Genomic DNA, 16565 nt, shown 5'->3' on the forward strand with positions numbered 1-16565 from the left:
CTGACCTTCTCCTATCTGAGTGCCTAGGTCTGACCCCTCCCCTGACAGTGCACCTACCCTGGTGAGGCGTCTGTTCTGAGATTAAACCTAATCGAGAGCAGGCTTGTGCTAATGGAAATATCCAGCTGTCTCTGTGGCTAGTCCTCATATCAACACTTTACCCTCATTGGCTAATGAATAACATGTCCTTCTTTTACCAGGCAGCCCTGGAGAGGAACCTGCAGCAGCTCGAGGCCCGGCGAGAGAGTATAATGGATGCCCACAGTCGGCAGCAGAAGACGGCCAAGGACCTCCAGGTGACTCCATCTAACTCTCTCTCACTGGGCTCACTTATAAAAGACAAAAACTGTAAAAAATATTCATCAGCAAAGCACTCCTTCATGTCGCCATAACTAACAAATCTGTACCTGGAAAGAGGCCAAAAATGCGCTTTTAACTGCAGTCCTCTCAGTGCCAGTCATGGCTTGGCTTGGGCCAGGCCAGTCTCTAAGTAGGAATGCCCCTTTGTGAGTTGTCACTTTAAGTAAATGATACCGGGCTGCATCCTGTTTAGCAGGCCTTAGATTCCAACATAGCTCAAACCGGTAGGATCTAAAAACAGGATTTTATAAGCACAAATGAATTTCCTACAGTTACTACGTCAATGAACAATGCTTATATAGCCTAAGAAACACGGATCATGGGTTGAAGCGCCTTAGTTTTTGAACTGTATGAAATGTTGGTCCGAGGTGAAGACCTCCTTCTCATGCGCATCTATTGACATCAGCCCCGGAGCTCTCAGATTCCCTTTTTTCTTATTCATTTTTTTATTAAATATTTTCTTCCCATTCCATCAGGACATTAATCAACAATAACAATAAATTTATTTACTTATGAAGAAGTAAACAGATTATAAATAATCACCAGTGTAAAATATAATTAAAGGGATCCTCTAAAACAGATTGCCTTCTAATGACCCAGGGGAATGATTACATGCATGACATAAAATAATATTACAAAGATCAGCTAAAACAGAGAATATTGACACTGGGAAAAATGAACTTAGATAGGAAAAGCAAAACACTGTATACATCTTAATGAATTGAAATTCAGTTTGCATACAACTGCAGGGTTATTTTATAAAGCGTCAGACACCACTGTTTTTTTTTTCATGTACAGTGTTCTTAAAGCTGTCTGCATAGACATATCTGAACTCAGTAAATTGACTTTTTTTAGGTCTCGCCTTAGCAGCGCATGCGCTGTCTCAGTGAGACAAAAATTAATCTGTATGTTGGCTAAAACTCTGTGGGCCCGATTCACAGAACTAACTTAAGACAAAATCCTAAACTTACTACCATTTTGGTATTCACAGAAGGCACTTACTCATTTTGATATTCACAGAAGGCACTTACTCATTTTGATATTCACAGAAGGCACTTACTCATGCCGGTATTCACAGAAGTTAGGAGTCCTAACTTCAGGACTCCTAAATGCCTTCTGTGAATACCGAAAGTCTTAAAGATAGGATTTTTCTCAGTTTAGGAGTAGTAAAGTTAGGACTCCTAACTTTAGGACTCCTAAACTGAGTAAAATCCTAGCTTTAAGACTTTCGGTATTCGCAGAAGGCATTTAGGAGTCCTAAAGTTAGGAGTCCTAACTTTACTACTCCTAAACTGAGAAAAATCCTAACTTTAAGACTTTCGGTATTCACAGAAGGCATTTAGGAGTCCTAAAGTTAGGACTCCTAATTTCTGTGAATACCTAAATGAGTAAGTGCCTTCTGTGAATACCAAAATGAGTAAGTGCCTTCTGTGAATACCAAAATGGTAGTAAGTTTAGGATTTTGTCTTAAGTTAGTTCTGTTAATCGGGCCCAGAGTAATTTGTTTTTCCGCTTGCGATTGGTTTACCTGTGGCATTGCTGTTCTTATCTTGCATTCTGTTGGCTGTGTGCCTATGGTAACTTCCATTAAGTCCCGAAGCAGCGGTGCCTAACTACAGTTTTTGTCTGCTCGCAGTTGTTTTAATTGCGGTGTCTCACACCGCGTTTGTTTATGTATTTTGGAGATCACACCCTGCATCTGTAACTGGAAGTGTTATTTTGTTTTTTTTCAATTGTATATAGCGCAAACTCAGGCCTAATGTATTGAAGCGTTTTACATAGGCACTAGTTAAATTACACAAAGACAACGGCACGGGGATCACAAGCTTGTCCACAAACACAGATTGGTGAGCCAGCGCTGTGCCTCTGTTTCTCACGCTGCGTTTGTTTATTTATTTTGGAGATCACACCCTGCTTCTGTAACTGGAGACTCTCCTCTGTGGTTTATTCGCCCTGCTTTTCTCCTAATTTATTTATAGCGTATGCCTCTGTGTGTCAGGTGCCGATCGGGGTCTCTGTTTTTGCCCTCACCCTCGGGGGAAAAAATATCTTAACTCAGCAGCAGTTCACGGTCTAAGTATCATTTTGTTTTTTTGCAAATGTATATAGCGCAAACTCAGCCCTAATGTATTGAAGCATTTTACATACATGTGTTTAGTGAACGCGTTTCTTATTTACACACTGTCTTACAGAGCAGGCGCGCCAGGGGAGGCCGGTGATGCATTTCTGACAAGTGCTCTTAATATTTTGAGGTAATGGTGTCTGGCTTTAAACAGTGGCCACTATAAAGTGTCACAGATCTGACACTGGTGCAGAAATGCATGACGTCGAGCTCACTGTTAGAATAAACACAGATGAGACACAACAACAATAATAATGATAATAATTATTATTATAATTATAATTTTTTTTAAAGGTCATCATTCATAAGCATTATCATTATTGTCATATTCATCCACAATAATAATAAAAATAATAATGAATCATTGATAATATTAAGCGTCGTCATAAAATGGTAAGAATAACTGTAGTAAAAATATCCAGCAGCCTTGCCGGGGGTATAGCGCTCTTTTGTTGTTGCTAGATGCTTCGTTGCACGTTTTTTATAGTTGCGTTGCCACTCAGTGCTTCAATACAAGTTTTTCTAATGGCTGAAAAGTTGACAAAAAAGCTCACATTTGTGTCATGTATCTTTAGGGCGGCAACACATCAGTGTCTCACCATGCACATGGAGTAGAGCTCAGCTACAAAACAAGGCAAATGTTCACACTGGACTGTGAAGCGAACACGTGTTGACCTGAAATCTCTCGGGCCTTCTTCAGGAACTGGAGCCTATTATGGCACTGGCCCTCATTCCAAAAGATATCACTAGGAGGTCAAATAATATCTTCTGGACGTCTCGCAGCTACCAACGACTGTAGCACAACATTATTAGTGATTATACACAACAAAACAACAATTCCAGACACCTGGCATTATTTTGTCATCTACCAAGTCACTTGATACCATCCTAGGATAAAGGGCGACCGCATGTAGGATAGCTTGGGCCTTACACGTGATTCCTATGTATATTTTCACTCACTCTCCAAACAACCCCAGTTAAATCCTCAAATGGCAAGGTATTTGTGACTATTTTAGGACAAATTGTACCCCTAAAGTACATTTCTGCATCCTCGTAGTCATCATAGATTTTTTCTAAGTCATAACACCTATTTCCTGTCTCTCCAAATTTTTAAATCCCATGCTCGTGATGCTGACTGTCTAGTAGACCCGCTCTCTGACATGCTCTATCAATAAGTGCGCAGATTTAAAAAATCATCACTATGACAGTCAAGGTTTTTTAGGAGAGTTATGGAAGGGGTTCCTTTGAGTTGGATAACAATAACATTTAAATTTATAGTGCTACTATGCTGCACAGGTTTGTCAATAGGCACTAATATGTGTCTTTATTCAATCTAAAGCTACCACTTGAAGAAAATGTATGGGATTAACCACTATAATGAACTAGCAGCCTATTTACTGGGAGGCCTGTATCTTCTTACAAAGGAGGGACACATGCATGACTTTCTCACAAGTGCTGCTTACATGAAAGATAGCTGATTGGAAGATTATTGGCTGCATTTGCTAAAATAAATAAAAAGAGCAGTTCCGATATTGCTTTAGTTTTACCATTGTATGTTTTCTCCTAAACAAAACATTTGACTAGTTTTTCTTATTGACCTATCTGGCAAAATTATTATTTTTCTCATTACTTACATTTATAATTTGTTGTTTGGGAGCTGAAAACATCAGGAGCAGGCATCAACAGAACTTCTACTGTTGCTGAAGTGAGCCCATGAGGTTTGCCCATCACTGCTGTTTTATGCCACCACAGACTTTAGCTTCCAGCCTGAGAGAGAATGTTCAGTCTGAGTACCAGAAGCTGCAGAGGTTCCTGCAAGAGGAGGAGGGAAACCTCCTGGAGAAACTGAGAGCTGAGGAGTGGCGGATTCTACAGGAGATGGAAAAGAATCTGGGAGTTCTGATCCAAGAGAGGACCATCCTGGAGCAGGAGATCCAGCGAGTCCAGGACAGCCTTGCAAGGCCGGACTCCACCACATGGCTGAAGGTAATATATCTGGTTAGGACCTGGCTTCTTAAGAAGTCCCTATCAAACAGAGTTTTCAATGAATTTAATTGGTTAATGCATATGTTTTATTGTGGGCTAATTTATTATGGCATTGGAAAGTCCTGTCTTAAAGACTTATTTTTTAAATACTATACTGTACATACCCAGTGCTGCAGCTCTGGATGATTTATGCAGATTCCAGGGTGTAGGATAACCTATATGGGTAGTCAATCTCTTTTCTACAAGAATCTTAAATGTTATGCAGCCTTCCTGTCGCATACACTGTTGCAGTGTACATTTAGCAACCTGCATTGCACAACAGAAATAAACAACGCTGCAGTTGCAGATGGTGAAATGTCAGGGGATAGACGCAAGAAGCGGGTATATAAGGATGCACCTCCCGTAAAGAAAAAAGTGGGGTAGAGGAGTACCCCCTTTAAAAGAAATGAGGCAGACCACTGAAGGCTGATATTGCAACCGTGTTGTGATCTGCCCATAACAACAACATGAGGCTGCTCTACCCAAACAACACAGAAGAGTGACGAACAAAAAAAGGATATGTGAGGTGTTCTGGGAGTAAGGTCTCACCTTGTGCTTGTCTGTGGCATAGATGTGTATAATAGATTAGGAGTCGTCTGTGAAATAGGTTTTGAATTTGGATGGAAGGAAAATCATGGCCAAAAATAAATGGCAATTTGCAGTTGAAAAGAATGAAAAATTAGGGAATGAAATGCATTGTAACTCATCCTGCCCTTCTAAGTGCTGCCTTATGCTTGAAACAGGAACAGGAACAGGAACAGGCATCATAAGAATAAACTGCAACATCTTGGATCAGAATCCTTCAATATCCTCCAATATATTTATCACCATCTTGGGAAAGTGTTATATTCCCTTTGCATTACCATTTGTGTTATGTTTTGAATGCGCTTCCGTGTTGCTAGGCACTGTTAGAACTCAGAATGCCTTGGAGTTTTAGTTTTCCTTGGTTGGTCTTGGAGGCAAGATGTACAATGCTGTGCTGCCATTAAAGCTACAGGTTTATATATAGAAACGCATCTGCGATGTGATTTCTACAATTAGCGACAATTTGGAGTCCAGTGGCAAGTCTGTCATTTAGAGGAGCAGCACAGGAACAGAACCTGCTTCTGGAGAATGTTTCTACAAGAACCCGGAGTTTTTATTTACAGCTATTGAAATCGTGTACTATTGGCGCTTCACAACAGGAGGAGCCCATTATCTCGGCAAGTACTAGTGCAGCGATTTAATCGCATTAATTTCAATTATAGTCTCACCGCGTTAATACTGCTGGTGGAGCCACCCGTAGCGTTAATAGTGCTATTGGAGCCACGCGCTATTACCGGTGCAAGTTTTTGTGCATCATTTGGATTGTCTCCATTCCATTCGGTGGGCAGCCGGTGTTCCATGCACAGAGCTGTTCGGTGCAGTGCTCGCTTCCCCGCGTTCTCAGTGAAGTGAGAGCGCAAGGTTCAGAGTGCGCGCACGACGTGTAACAGCGCTTCATTGACGTGCAGCAGCTGTTACATAAAGCACTGCCATTGGTTGCCACATCTTCATTTGGGTTGGAGGACAGAGGCTGAAATTTCATTAGCTGTCGCATGAAGTATCGTTTTCAAGGATTTTTCACTTGTTTAACGTCATTGGAAGAAACGGAAGAGATACTTGGGAGCAGAGACACACTGCTGACAGCTGTAGAGATACCTGGTGACAGTTTAAAGATTCCTTGTGCTCTTGGATTATTTCTATTGTTTGTTTTATATTTGGTAAATTTATTTTCGGCATTCACACTTGTAAATGAATTTATGAACCATGCAGTTTGATCCTCCAGGGAAGTTTTTACCTAACAAAGGAGAGCCAGCTATGCCTTGGGTGAGGTGGAAAGAGGAATTCATAACTTATATGACTGCCATTGATGGTCAAAGAATGGGAGCTGAAAGAAAAAAATGTATACATTTACACTGCCTTGGATCAGAGGGTCAAGTGGTGTTTAGGAGTTTTTTTAATTAAACTTTGTTTATCATTTTCATAGAAATCACAACATCTGTCCAATGCAGCAGTACAGTAAATGCAACACCATACATTGTACATAATAAGAAGGTTCACGACCAAGGCTTCGTAAAATTATTAGCAATCTGTGGAAATATACTAAGAGCAATCATTTGAAATATATTAAGCTGTGTGCAGCGTGCATCAACTGACCCCGGTAGGGTCCAACCCCAAAGTCCGTTGTTGTGCAGTAGGGTTATCAAGCTCCAACAAGTATGCCTTCAATGGCCCCATATATCCTTAGGCCTAGACGCAACAGGAAGAATGGATGCGAACAGATCACAAATAGTGTTACAATAAATCAGGCTGGTGTTTAGGAGTTTACCAAAAATTGAACAAAAAGATTTTAATGTGTATAAGGAAGCGTTACTTAGGATGGAACTCAGGTTCAAACCATGCACCAGTATTGCGCTGAATAGATTCAAATTCTACACCAGGGCACAAAAGGAGAATGAATCTTTTGATGAGTTTTTAACAGCATTAAAATGACTTTCTATGTCTTTCAACTATGGACAAATGACTGATGAAATGATACGGGACCAAATTGTAGTTCGTGTAAACAGTAAGAAGATACAAGAGCAGTTATGGGTTGTAGGGGATCCTAAATTGCAAGATGCTATTTCTATTGCTAAGGCATTGGAGCAATCAGAAAAGTAGGTGTCTGAAGTAAGTAAGAAGGATCCTGACTGTGAGGAGGTATGCTCTGTTAATACTGGTGAAGGAAATCTGGGTGCCGTAACCAATGGACGTGAGTATAAGAAAAAGGATGATGGCAGAACTACTATATGTCAATCATATTGCTTCCTTTGCTCATTGTCCTGCTATTGGAAAAGAATGCATGAAGTGTGGACGTACAGGTCATTTTGCTCGTGTTTGTAGGGACATCAGAAGAATAAATAATAGAAGTGCTACTCAAAGAGGTAAACTTTCTTCTCTTAAAGATATGGGAACACACAACATTAAATGTGAGTGTGGGAATGTGGACATTCGAGCTAAAGGGATTGTTCTTTCTATCAAAGGTGCCATGGATGAAGAAGTAGGTGTCAGGGGTCCACCCAAGTACATTGTTAGAGTCTTAAGTGAACACTTAAAGCTCATGACCGATTCGGGGTCCCCATGGACAAACATTACAGAAAAATATTTTAAGGAGAGGTTTGGAAGTTACTTAGATATAGACAAATTGAAACCTTCTGACGTTGTAGTAGAAGGTTTTGATGGCACTGCTATTGATGTCATTGGTTACAACCAGGTAGAATTGGAATTCAAAGGTAGGAAAGCTGAAGTTAAGTTGTATGTGGCTGTAGAAGGCGTGAATGTAGCTGGGTGGAAGTATCAGTGGAAACTAGGTATTATATTAAACCCCAGAAATAGTGAACCGGTCCTAATCATAGCAGACAAAGGTGATGACAATTTCCCAAGGTTTTCTCTGATAAATTGCAAATTAACAGGTTTTTCTCCTGAGATAAAAATTAAGAAGGAACAGTCCCTGTGAGACAAAAATTAAGGGATGTTCCCATTAATATCAGACAAGAGTTGAAAGCAATGCTGGAGGATTTGGGCAGAAAAAATATAATTGAAGAGAATAGGTTTCTCCCATAGTTTTGGTGTGAAAAGGGGATCAATCTTTGAGGATGTGTGTGGATTTAAGAGCTTTAAACGCCAATGTAATAGCTGACTGCTACCCACTTCCCAATATAAATGAGGTGGTGAGCATGCTGGAAGGAGCTGCTGTGTTCTCTACTCTGGATCTAAGATCCGCTTACCACCAGATAGAATTGACAGAAGTTTATAGAAATTGCACTGCTTTCATTACGCCATTGGACTTATACCAATGCAAGAGGATGCCTTTTGGCCTAGTGTCAGCAGCATCAGTGATTCAAAGGGCTATGTACTACATATTCAAAGACTGCGATGTTTTTGATAAGTGTTTCCAAGATGATATACAAACAGCAATCACGTAACACATCAAAACCCGTCGACTCCAGACCCAGAACCCTACCAAATTAAGAAGAACTAGCCACCTTCTTCAAGGACAAAACAACAAAGATAGAAAACGAACTTCAACTAGCGAAGGTTCTACTACTGGCCCTCCCAGTCAACCTATCTCACAACTCCCAATCTCCGGAAGGGATGGAACCACCCTGGCTCACCTCCAAAAATAATGTCACTTGGAACGCCTTCTCCCCAATCAGCGAACAGAAAATCTACAATATTCTTTTGTCTTTAAACCCATCTAACCACTTCACGGACCCTCTACCTCCTAGCATATTCAAAGAGATCCAAACCTGTATCCTCCCACTATGGTCAAAGATTGTAAACGCCTCTCTTCGCCAAGGCACTATACCAGACTGCCTAAAAATCGGTCAAGTAACACCCATTCTAAAAGCAACTATGGCCGACTGCTCTGACCCTAACAGCTTCTGGCCCATCTCCAACATCCCCACACTGGCAAAGCTCTTAGAAATTAGTGTCCTGAAACAACTCTGCAATCACATAGAAAAGTTTCAACTACTCAATCAATTCCAATCAGGCTTCCGCCAAGATCACAGCACAGAATCAGCCCTTACTGATATTGTAGATGACATACTAAAAATGCTGGACAAGAACGAATCATGCCTTCTAATATTGCTTGATTCATCTTCTGCCTTTGACATCGTCAAACACAACACCCTACTAAAAGTACTGGAACAAAGAATGGGCTTATCAGGGGCCGTATTAAAATGGTTCGCTTCTTTCCTCCAAAACAGATCCTTAAGAGTCAAAATGAATCAATCTCTATCTAAGTCACAAGCGATAACTCTTGGTGTTCCTCAAGGATCCGCTCTCTCCCCCATTCTCTTTAACTTATTCCCGGAACCACTAGCAAACCTCCTAAAATCAGCTAACATCCATTACCATATGTATGCAGATGACACCCAGCTATATCTCAAAATTGCCTCTTCAGATGACATTATATCCCTCAACTCCATCCTACAAAATACACACCTATGGCTCACGGTTAATCACCTCAAACTCAACGCTGATAAGAACAAATTTCTTCTCATCTCTCCACCAAATAACAACATCAAGATTGATCTGTGGCTGAATCATCTTACAGCCATCAAATGCGCGCCCCACATCATAGACTCTGCCAGATCCTTAGGTATTACATTAGACAAACACCTAAATATGCAGAGGCACATTAGTGCTGCCACCAAAGGATCAAACTACCAACTGAGCATTCTGCGCAAACTGAAACCATACCAGCCTCATGAAGATCTAAAACTAGCGGTCCAAGCCCTAGTATTACCCAGATTGGATTACGGTAGCGCCACACTATGTGGCCTAACTAAATACAAACTAGCACCACTAAGAAGCTCTCTCAATGCAGCAGCAAGACTTGTCATCGGAACTAAAAGAAATGCACACATCTCACCAGCCCTAAAAACCTTAAATCGGCTACCATATGAAGCAAGAGTCCTAATAAAAATTGCCTGCATGTCACACAAAGCGTTACACTTCAACACCCCCAGTTACCTGGCCCAAAAGCTAGAAATACCTGGGGGCAGCAGATCCTCAGGAAGTGCTATCACCTTGTTGCTGAAACACCAACAAACCCACAAAAAGAAAACTGGGGCTAGAGCATTCTCGACTGTTACTCCCAAGATTTGGAACTCTTTATCACCGGACCTTTGCCTAATTTCCTCCACCTCCACCTTTAAAAGAGAAGCCAAATCATATCTACTGACTAAGTTCTTACCCTAAGTCAACATATCGATGCCATTGAATCGATTTAGATCGCAAATTCTTATGTAGACTAACCTGCCTAGTACTGGCTTTATTATACTCCAACCACAGTTAGCCTCTTCTGAATCGTTGATTTTTTTGTCTCTTACGCATATGTTTGCATGTTGATCAGACCAAGTGCTAATCGTGTTATCTCCATGTAAAGCACGCTAATACCCTCGAGGGTCACGTTCGCGCTATACAAAATTTTCTAAATAAATGTATTCCAAAGATCATTGAGAACATCTAACTCATCTGGGGTAAGTGTGCAAAAGATTGGAGAATCAAGGTTTGACACTTAAAAAAACTAAATGTAAGTTATTCCACTCTTCTGTAGAATATTTGGGTCACAACTTGTCTGGAATAGGTGTTGTTCCCAAGAAAGCTTTGGTGGATGCTATGGTGAAAGCTCCTGCACCTGACACCAGAGAAAAGTTACTTTCCTTCGCAGGGATGTGCGAATACTATAGCAAATTTATTAATAATTTTACAACAAAGACGGAGTCTTTGCGTGTTCTACCCAGAAAAGATGTGAAATTTGAGTGGTCTGACCAGCAAGAATTTGCATTTCAGCAGATCAAGAATGACATTCTAGAAGCTCCCACACTCAAAACATTTTGTATTGGTAAGGAATGTGTAATTACTGTGGACGTTAGTATGTATGTCTTAGGAGGCATGTTGTCCAAGAGATGTGGAAAAGAACAGTGGATTGTGGCGTTTGCATCAAGGACATTGAATGAAGCGGAGAGGGAATATGCAGTAATAGAGAAAGAATTACTTGGTTGTGTGTGGACCATTGAGCATTTCCACAATTATGTTTGGGGAAGTCCTTTTTTACTCAGGACAGACCACAAACCACTTTTCCATATATTGTCACCTGGGGGTGGTAGAAATGCCACTGCTTCTATTGCTAGGTTGATGTCTAGACTTCAAGAGGATGGTTTTAAGGTGGAGTACGTACCTGGGAAAAATAATGTCATAGTGGACTGTTTTTCCAGGTTACCCTGCAATGATGTAGAAGAAGATGTTAGAAAACATCAAGAAGACATCATCGCATCCATTGGTGATTTTGTTGAGAAGGATTTTGTGGGCATTAATGAGGAGGTCTGGACAGATAGCTGCAAGAGAGATGAATTGTGGAATAAAGTAAAAGAGTATGTGTTGAAAGGATGACCCAAGAAATGTTTTTTATCACCAGAAGTACTACCTTTCTTTAAGGTTGCACATGAATTAGAACTTGAGGGAGAATTACTGTTCAAAAGTGGCAAATGTATTCCCCCTGCAGGAAAGCAAGATGTTGTTCTTCAGTTAGCACATAGAAAACATCTTGGCATGTCCTCAATGAAAAGGTTAATCAGAGCCAGTTTTTGGTGGCCTGGCTTTAACAGGATGGTAGATCGAGTTGTAAGGGAATGTCAGAATTATGTGAATAGTGAAAGAAGTCTTAAGGTGGTTCCAACACCCTTAAAACCTGAGGACTGGCCACAGATTCATTGGCAGAAAGTTGCCATGGATATCTCAGGACCGTTCCATTCTTTACCGCAAGATGCTAGGTTTGCTCTTGTGGTTATTGATTATCATTCAAAATGGGGCGAAGTAAAATTTGTCAGCCATGTTACCACAGAAGCGGTCATTGAATTTCTCAAGGAAATGTTTGCGAGAGAAGGGTACCCGGAAGTACTCATAACTGACAAATGGTGTCCAATTCAAGTCTAAAGAGATGGAAGTATTTCTGGTGCATTGTAGCATTCGCCAAATGACCACTGCGTTGTATGAACCTCAAGGGAACGGTCAAGTGGAGAGATTCAACAGAGTGTTTAATGAATGGATAACTGGTGCACGCAAGTGTGGTGGTGAATGGAAGAGTGAATTAAGGGAAAAGATTTGGATGTATCGCACCAAGCCCCACACAATCACTGAGGTTAGTCCTTTTAAATTGCTCAAAGGTAGGAATCCCACCACTAAATTGTGTCCTTGATGGTTCAAGAAGAAATGGGAGAAGAAATGTGATGGTATGGATGTGGAACGAGTCAGCAGGAAAGTGGAAGTTAAACAAAGTAAAATGAAGCAGTGCTACAACAGTAAATGGAGAGTTGAGAGGCCCTGTTTTCATGTTGAAGATTGGGTCAAGATTCCGTTGCCTGGGATTATCTCCAAAGGTATGCCAGATTGGTAAAAGTGAATATGAGCAGTGTGGTCACGCAGGATGGTAATGTTTGGAATGTTAGACGTGTGGCAAAGTGTAAAGACATCAAAAATGTTAATGTGCGTGTGGACCATGCCCATGACCTGGTTGAGGAATTGGAAAATGAATGTTCCACTTTTGATCGCAGATTTGAACAGGAACCAACAGAGTCTGTAGCATCTAGAGTCAAAAATACTTTCCACGTGAGGCGTATACCCCGCAAATGTAATGATTTTAGAATTTATTAATGTTATGTTGTAAAAAGGGCAGATGTGTCATATTTCCTTTGCATTACCATTTGTGTTATGTTTTGAATGTGCTTCAGTGTTGCTAGGCACTGTTAGAACTCAGAATGCCTTGGAGTTTTAGTTTTCCTTGGTTGGTCTTGGAGGCAAGATGTATGTCGCTGTGCTGCCATTAAAGATACACCTTTATATATAGAAACGCGTCTGGGATCTGATTTCTACAGAAGGCTTTGTTCCACCCTACTTTGAGAATTCATGGCAATTGTTCCACCTTGAAGAAGAACCTACATTTTTGCAGTGCTGTACAAGATGAAGGGTGTGAAATGAGGTAGTTGTGATCTACAGAGGTTGTCATCTAGGGAGATATTCTTCTAACGAGGTCTTGCGAGGTGGTGTATTGTGCAGAAATCTTGCATTATGGAGGTAGCGCTCTAATACATTCTTTTGAACGGCGAGGTGGTGTGGGCTGGCAAAGGTGTATGTTCTAGCAAGGTAGGCTTAACTAATGATGTTGGATTTTAAGGATTACTGGTATACTGAGGTGGTGTCCGGTCGAGGCAATTGTTGTGTTGTTGAGGGTGTATGGCATGGAGGTAGTGCTTTCAGGAATGCCATCTACATAAAGGGTGTATAAGGAGAATATGAGTTAAGGAAGTAGTTTGTGTTAGTGGGAATGTGATCTAATGGGGGATGAAGGGCAGGGGTGTTGTAGACTAGGGAGATGGTGTTTACTAGGTGGGTGGTGGTGTTCTAGTTAGTAAAGCTAAGAAGCCCCGATAAATATTTTGCCTCCTAAAAGATTCATGTTAACTTTAGGAACTTCAGTTTTCCAAGTATGCATGTGGTAAGCTTAAATTGTGAACACTTAGAAGCTGGCAAGCGTGTTTTATAAATATGGTCATTAATGTTATTTGTGTAACCTCTACTCCCGTACAGGTTGCTGCAGAGCTGAAGAGTAGGTAAGCTGACTTTTCATTACTGAAATCTTATGTCCTGCTCTGGTCATTGATATGCTTGTGATGTGATATTTGTATTTACATTTCGCAGAAACCTCACCTGGCTCTAACCTTAGGACTAAAACAGCTCAATGTGAGTGGGAAAGGCGGGGTAGGGTGAATGACTGAACTGCCAAGCCTTCCATTACAGAACATCATAAATAAGCACTGGCACTGATTACAAGTTGACTCTGTACTTCTGACCTCCTTCCTTCAAAACATTGTATTACATGTTTGAGAGTGGAACATATCAGATACCAAGGAAACATAGGTTATCAATGTTGAATACTTCAGTGGAAACTAATTAGGTTGACGTATGCTGGTTTCTATTGTTCTGGAGACTAAATTGTTTCTGAGTTAAATTACGAACAAATATAAACAGGTCATAGGTAAAAATGGGAAGGAATTTTGTATAATATATTTGATCAATTATAAGATAACGTATGTTGTGTATATGATTGCTTTATTTGTGGCATGCAATATACTGGAAGCACAATTACACCATTAAAACAAAAAAAAATGATAGAACATGTTTGCTCCATCAGGAAGGATGATGAAACATACCCAGTAACTACACATTTTAAGCATGAATCAATCAATACAATCATTATTAGATTATATAAAATAATCATAACAGACAAGATAAAAATACTGAAGCAAAGACATTTAAAAATTCAAATAAATATATACAATAAGAACATATACGTGACTGATGTGTTTTCAAAACAATAAAACATCTTTAAAATAAAATAAATTCCAATAAATAAACTGACATGACGGTAAAACTTTCTCTAGCAAAATGGCGGAGGATAGAGGTGGACACTACCAGAAGAGTGCAAAAGAAGTTGAGCCAACAGAGAACCAGATTTCACATTCTTCCAGGCAGTCAGGTTCTAAGCATTTCAAGACAAGCCCAAGCGACGACTCCATTACCTGCCACGCATTCTTCGTTCACAGAGTATCAAGGCTGGGAGGAACCATCCAATCCTCGAGGGGCACCGGGACTCTTCTACCGCAATCCTGGAAATCTACGTGTACAAAAGCTAAGTAATGTTTTTTGCGCTGGGCTGCCTGGGTGTTTGGAACCTTTAATCCTGCTCCTGCTGCTGGGGAACGCTGTCACCTCTTACCCCGCACACCGCAGTGCGCCTACACACTCTGGTGGGACTCCAAGTCCCAGAGAGCAACGCCGGTCCTCTCTCACCACACCTGAGAGAGCGGGACTGACTTTGCGCTCAAAAGCGCTAAACACCCGCGGCGCGGGACGCTATCTTTGCGCTGGGCTGCCTGGGTGTTTGGGACCTTTAATCCTGCTCCTGCTGCTGGGGAACACTGTCACCTCTTATCCAACGCACCGCAGTGCGCCTACACACTCTGGTGGGACTCCAAGTCCCAGAGTGCAACGCTAGTCCTCTCTCACCACACCCGAGAGGGCGGAACTGACTTTGCGCTCAAAAGTGCTAATCAAAACCCGCGGCATGGGACGCGCCCGGGCGAAGCTCGGGCCAAGGGCGGGCTCGTCCTTGCCCGTCATTGTCAGGAAGGAGCAGGCCAGGGCCACCCGCCTTTCATCCAACTCTTGAGCTGCGATGCAATTTGGCAAGGTACTATGCCAACGGTTGTATCAGGGACTGTTTGCTGTTAGAAGATACCAGTGACGATTCTATTATTATAATAATAATAAATGAGTTTCTAAAGCGCCTGGTTATACTAACTAGTGTGTTACCGCGCTTCAGCTAGCCTCCCATTTTGTTTTGGTAACATGAGATAAACCTACAGGCTCAGAGAACTATATGTGGAAGAGCCAGGTTTTTAGTTTTTTTCGGAGAGTCCTTTCCAAAGGTTCTGACCTAAGTGTCTGAGGGAGGCCGTTCCAGTGTTTAGCGGCAAGCCAGCGGAAGGATCTTCCTCCCATTCTTGCTCTTTTGATTACTGGTAATTTCACCAGTCCTGTCCCCAGGGATCTCAAAGCACGGGTAGGGGTGTAAGGAGTCAGTAGACTGTGCAGGTAGGTGTAGGTCCCTTTCCCTTCAAAATGCGGTGGCTGATACATAGCGTTTTAAAAAGAATTCTTTCCCTCACCGGGAGCCAATGTAGGGTTGCGAGGGCGTTCGTGGACGGAGCCCTCCTGGGTAGCATCAAAACAAGACGAGCAGCCGCATTTTGAATGCATTGCAGTCTTTGTATGCACTTCCCACTTGCTCCAAGATATAGAGCGTTCCCATAGTCCAGGTGAAATGTTACCAGCGCATCGACCAGGCTTTTTCTGGAGGCTACGGGGAGCACATCTACCGTCCTTCTCAGGCCCTTCATTATTCCGAAACATTTCCCGGCAACAATTCTGGTGTGGTGGTCAAAGGAGAGCTTCGAGTCCAGCCACATCCCTAAATTCTTAACCTGGTCATTGGGGGGAGGGGTGGGACCCAGGGATTGTGGCCACCATGCCGAGGACCATATGGAAGGAGCCATGCCTACTATTAGAACCTCCGTCTTGCTGCCGTTCAGTTTGAGGCAATTACTTGCCATCCAGACAGCTAGTTCCTGTAAGCAGGTGGAAAAGTTGATGGCTGCCTTTTCATGGGATTGCGATAGTGACACCACTAGTTGCGTGTCATCCGCATATAATACGATAGTAATATTGTATTTCGTAATCAGGTCAGCTAGAGGGGCCATATATAGATTTAAAAGGGTGGGATTGAGAATAGAACCCTGGGGGATCCCTTGGGCCAGCCTAATGCTTTTAGAGTAGTGCGGACTTTGAGACACTTGAAAGCTTCGATCCTGTAGGAAGGATCTCATCCATTCCAAGGCCAATTCGTCCAGCCCTCCTCTTTTGAGGCGTT

General features: G+C 41.7%; 1 protein-coding gene across 2 annotated transcripts in view; it reads left to right on the forward strand.

The window, feature by feature from the left end:
* The window catches only part of LOC146869234 (nuclear factor 7, brain-like), a 148530-nt gene that overhangs the window by 19331 nt on the left and 112634 nt on the right, over positions 1–16565 (forward strand). For both annotated transcript variants that reach the window (XM_085645269.1, XM_085645195.1), the window contains exons 3-5: positions 201–296; positions 4235–4468; positions 13664–13686. In XM_085645269.1, coding sequence (XP_085501395.1) covers positions 201–296; positions 4235–4468; positions 13664–13686 — 353 coding nt within the window. The remainder of the gene's footprint in view (positions 1–200; positions 297–4234; positions 4469–13663; positions 13687–16565) is intronic.

Source organism: Triturus cristatus, chromosome 1_1, assembly GCF_964204655.1.
Source record: "Triturus cristatus chromosome 1_1, aTriCri1.1, whole genome shotgun sequence".
Taxonomy (NCBI): domain Eukaryota; kingdom Metazoa; phylum Chordata; class Amphibia; order Caudata; family Salamandridae; genus Triturus; species Triturus cristatus.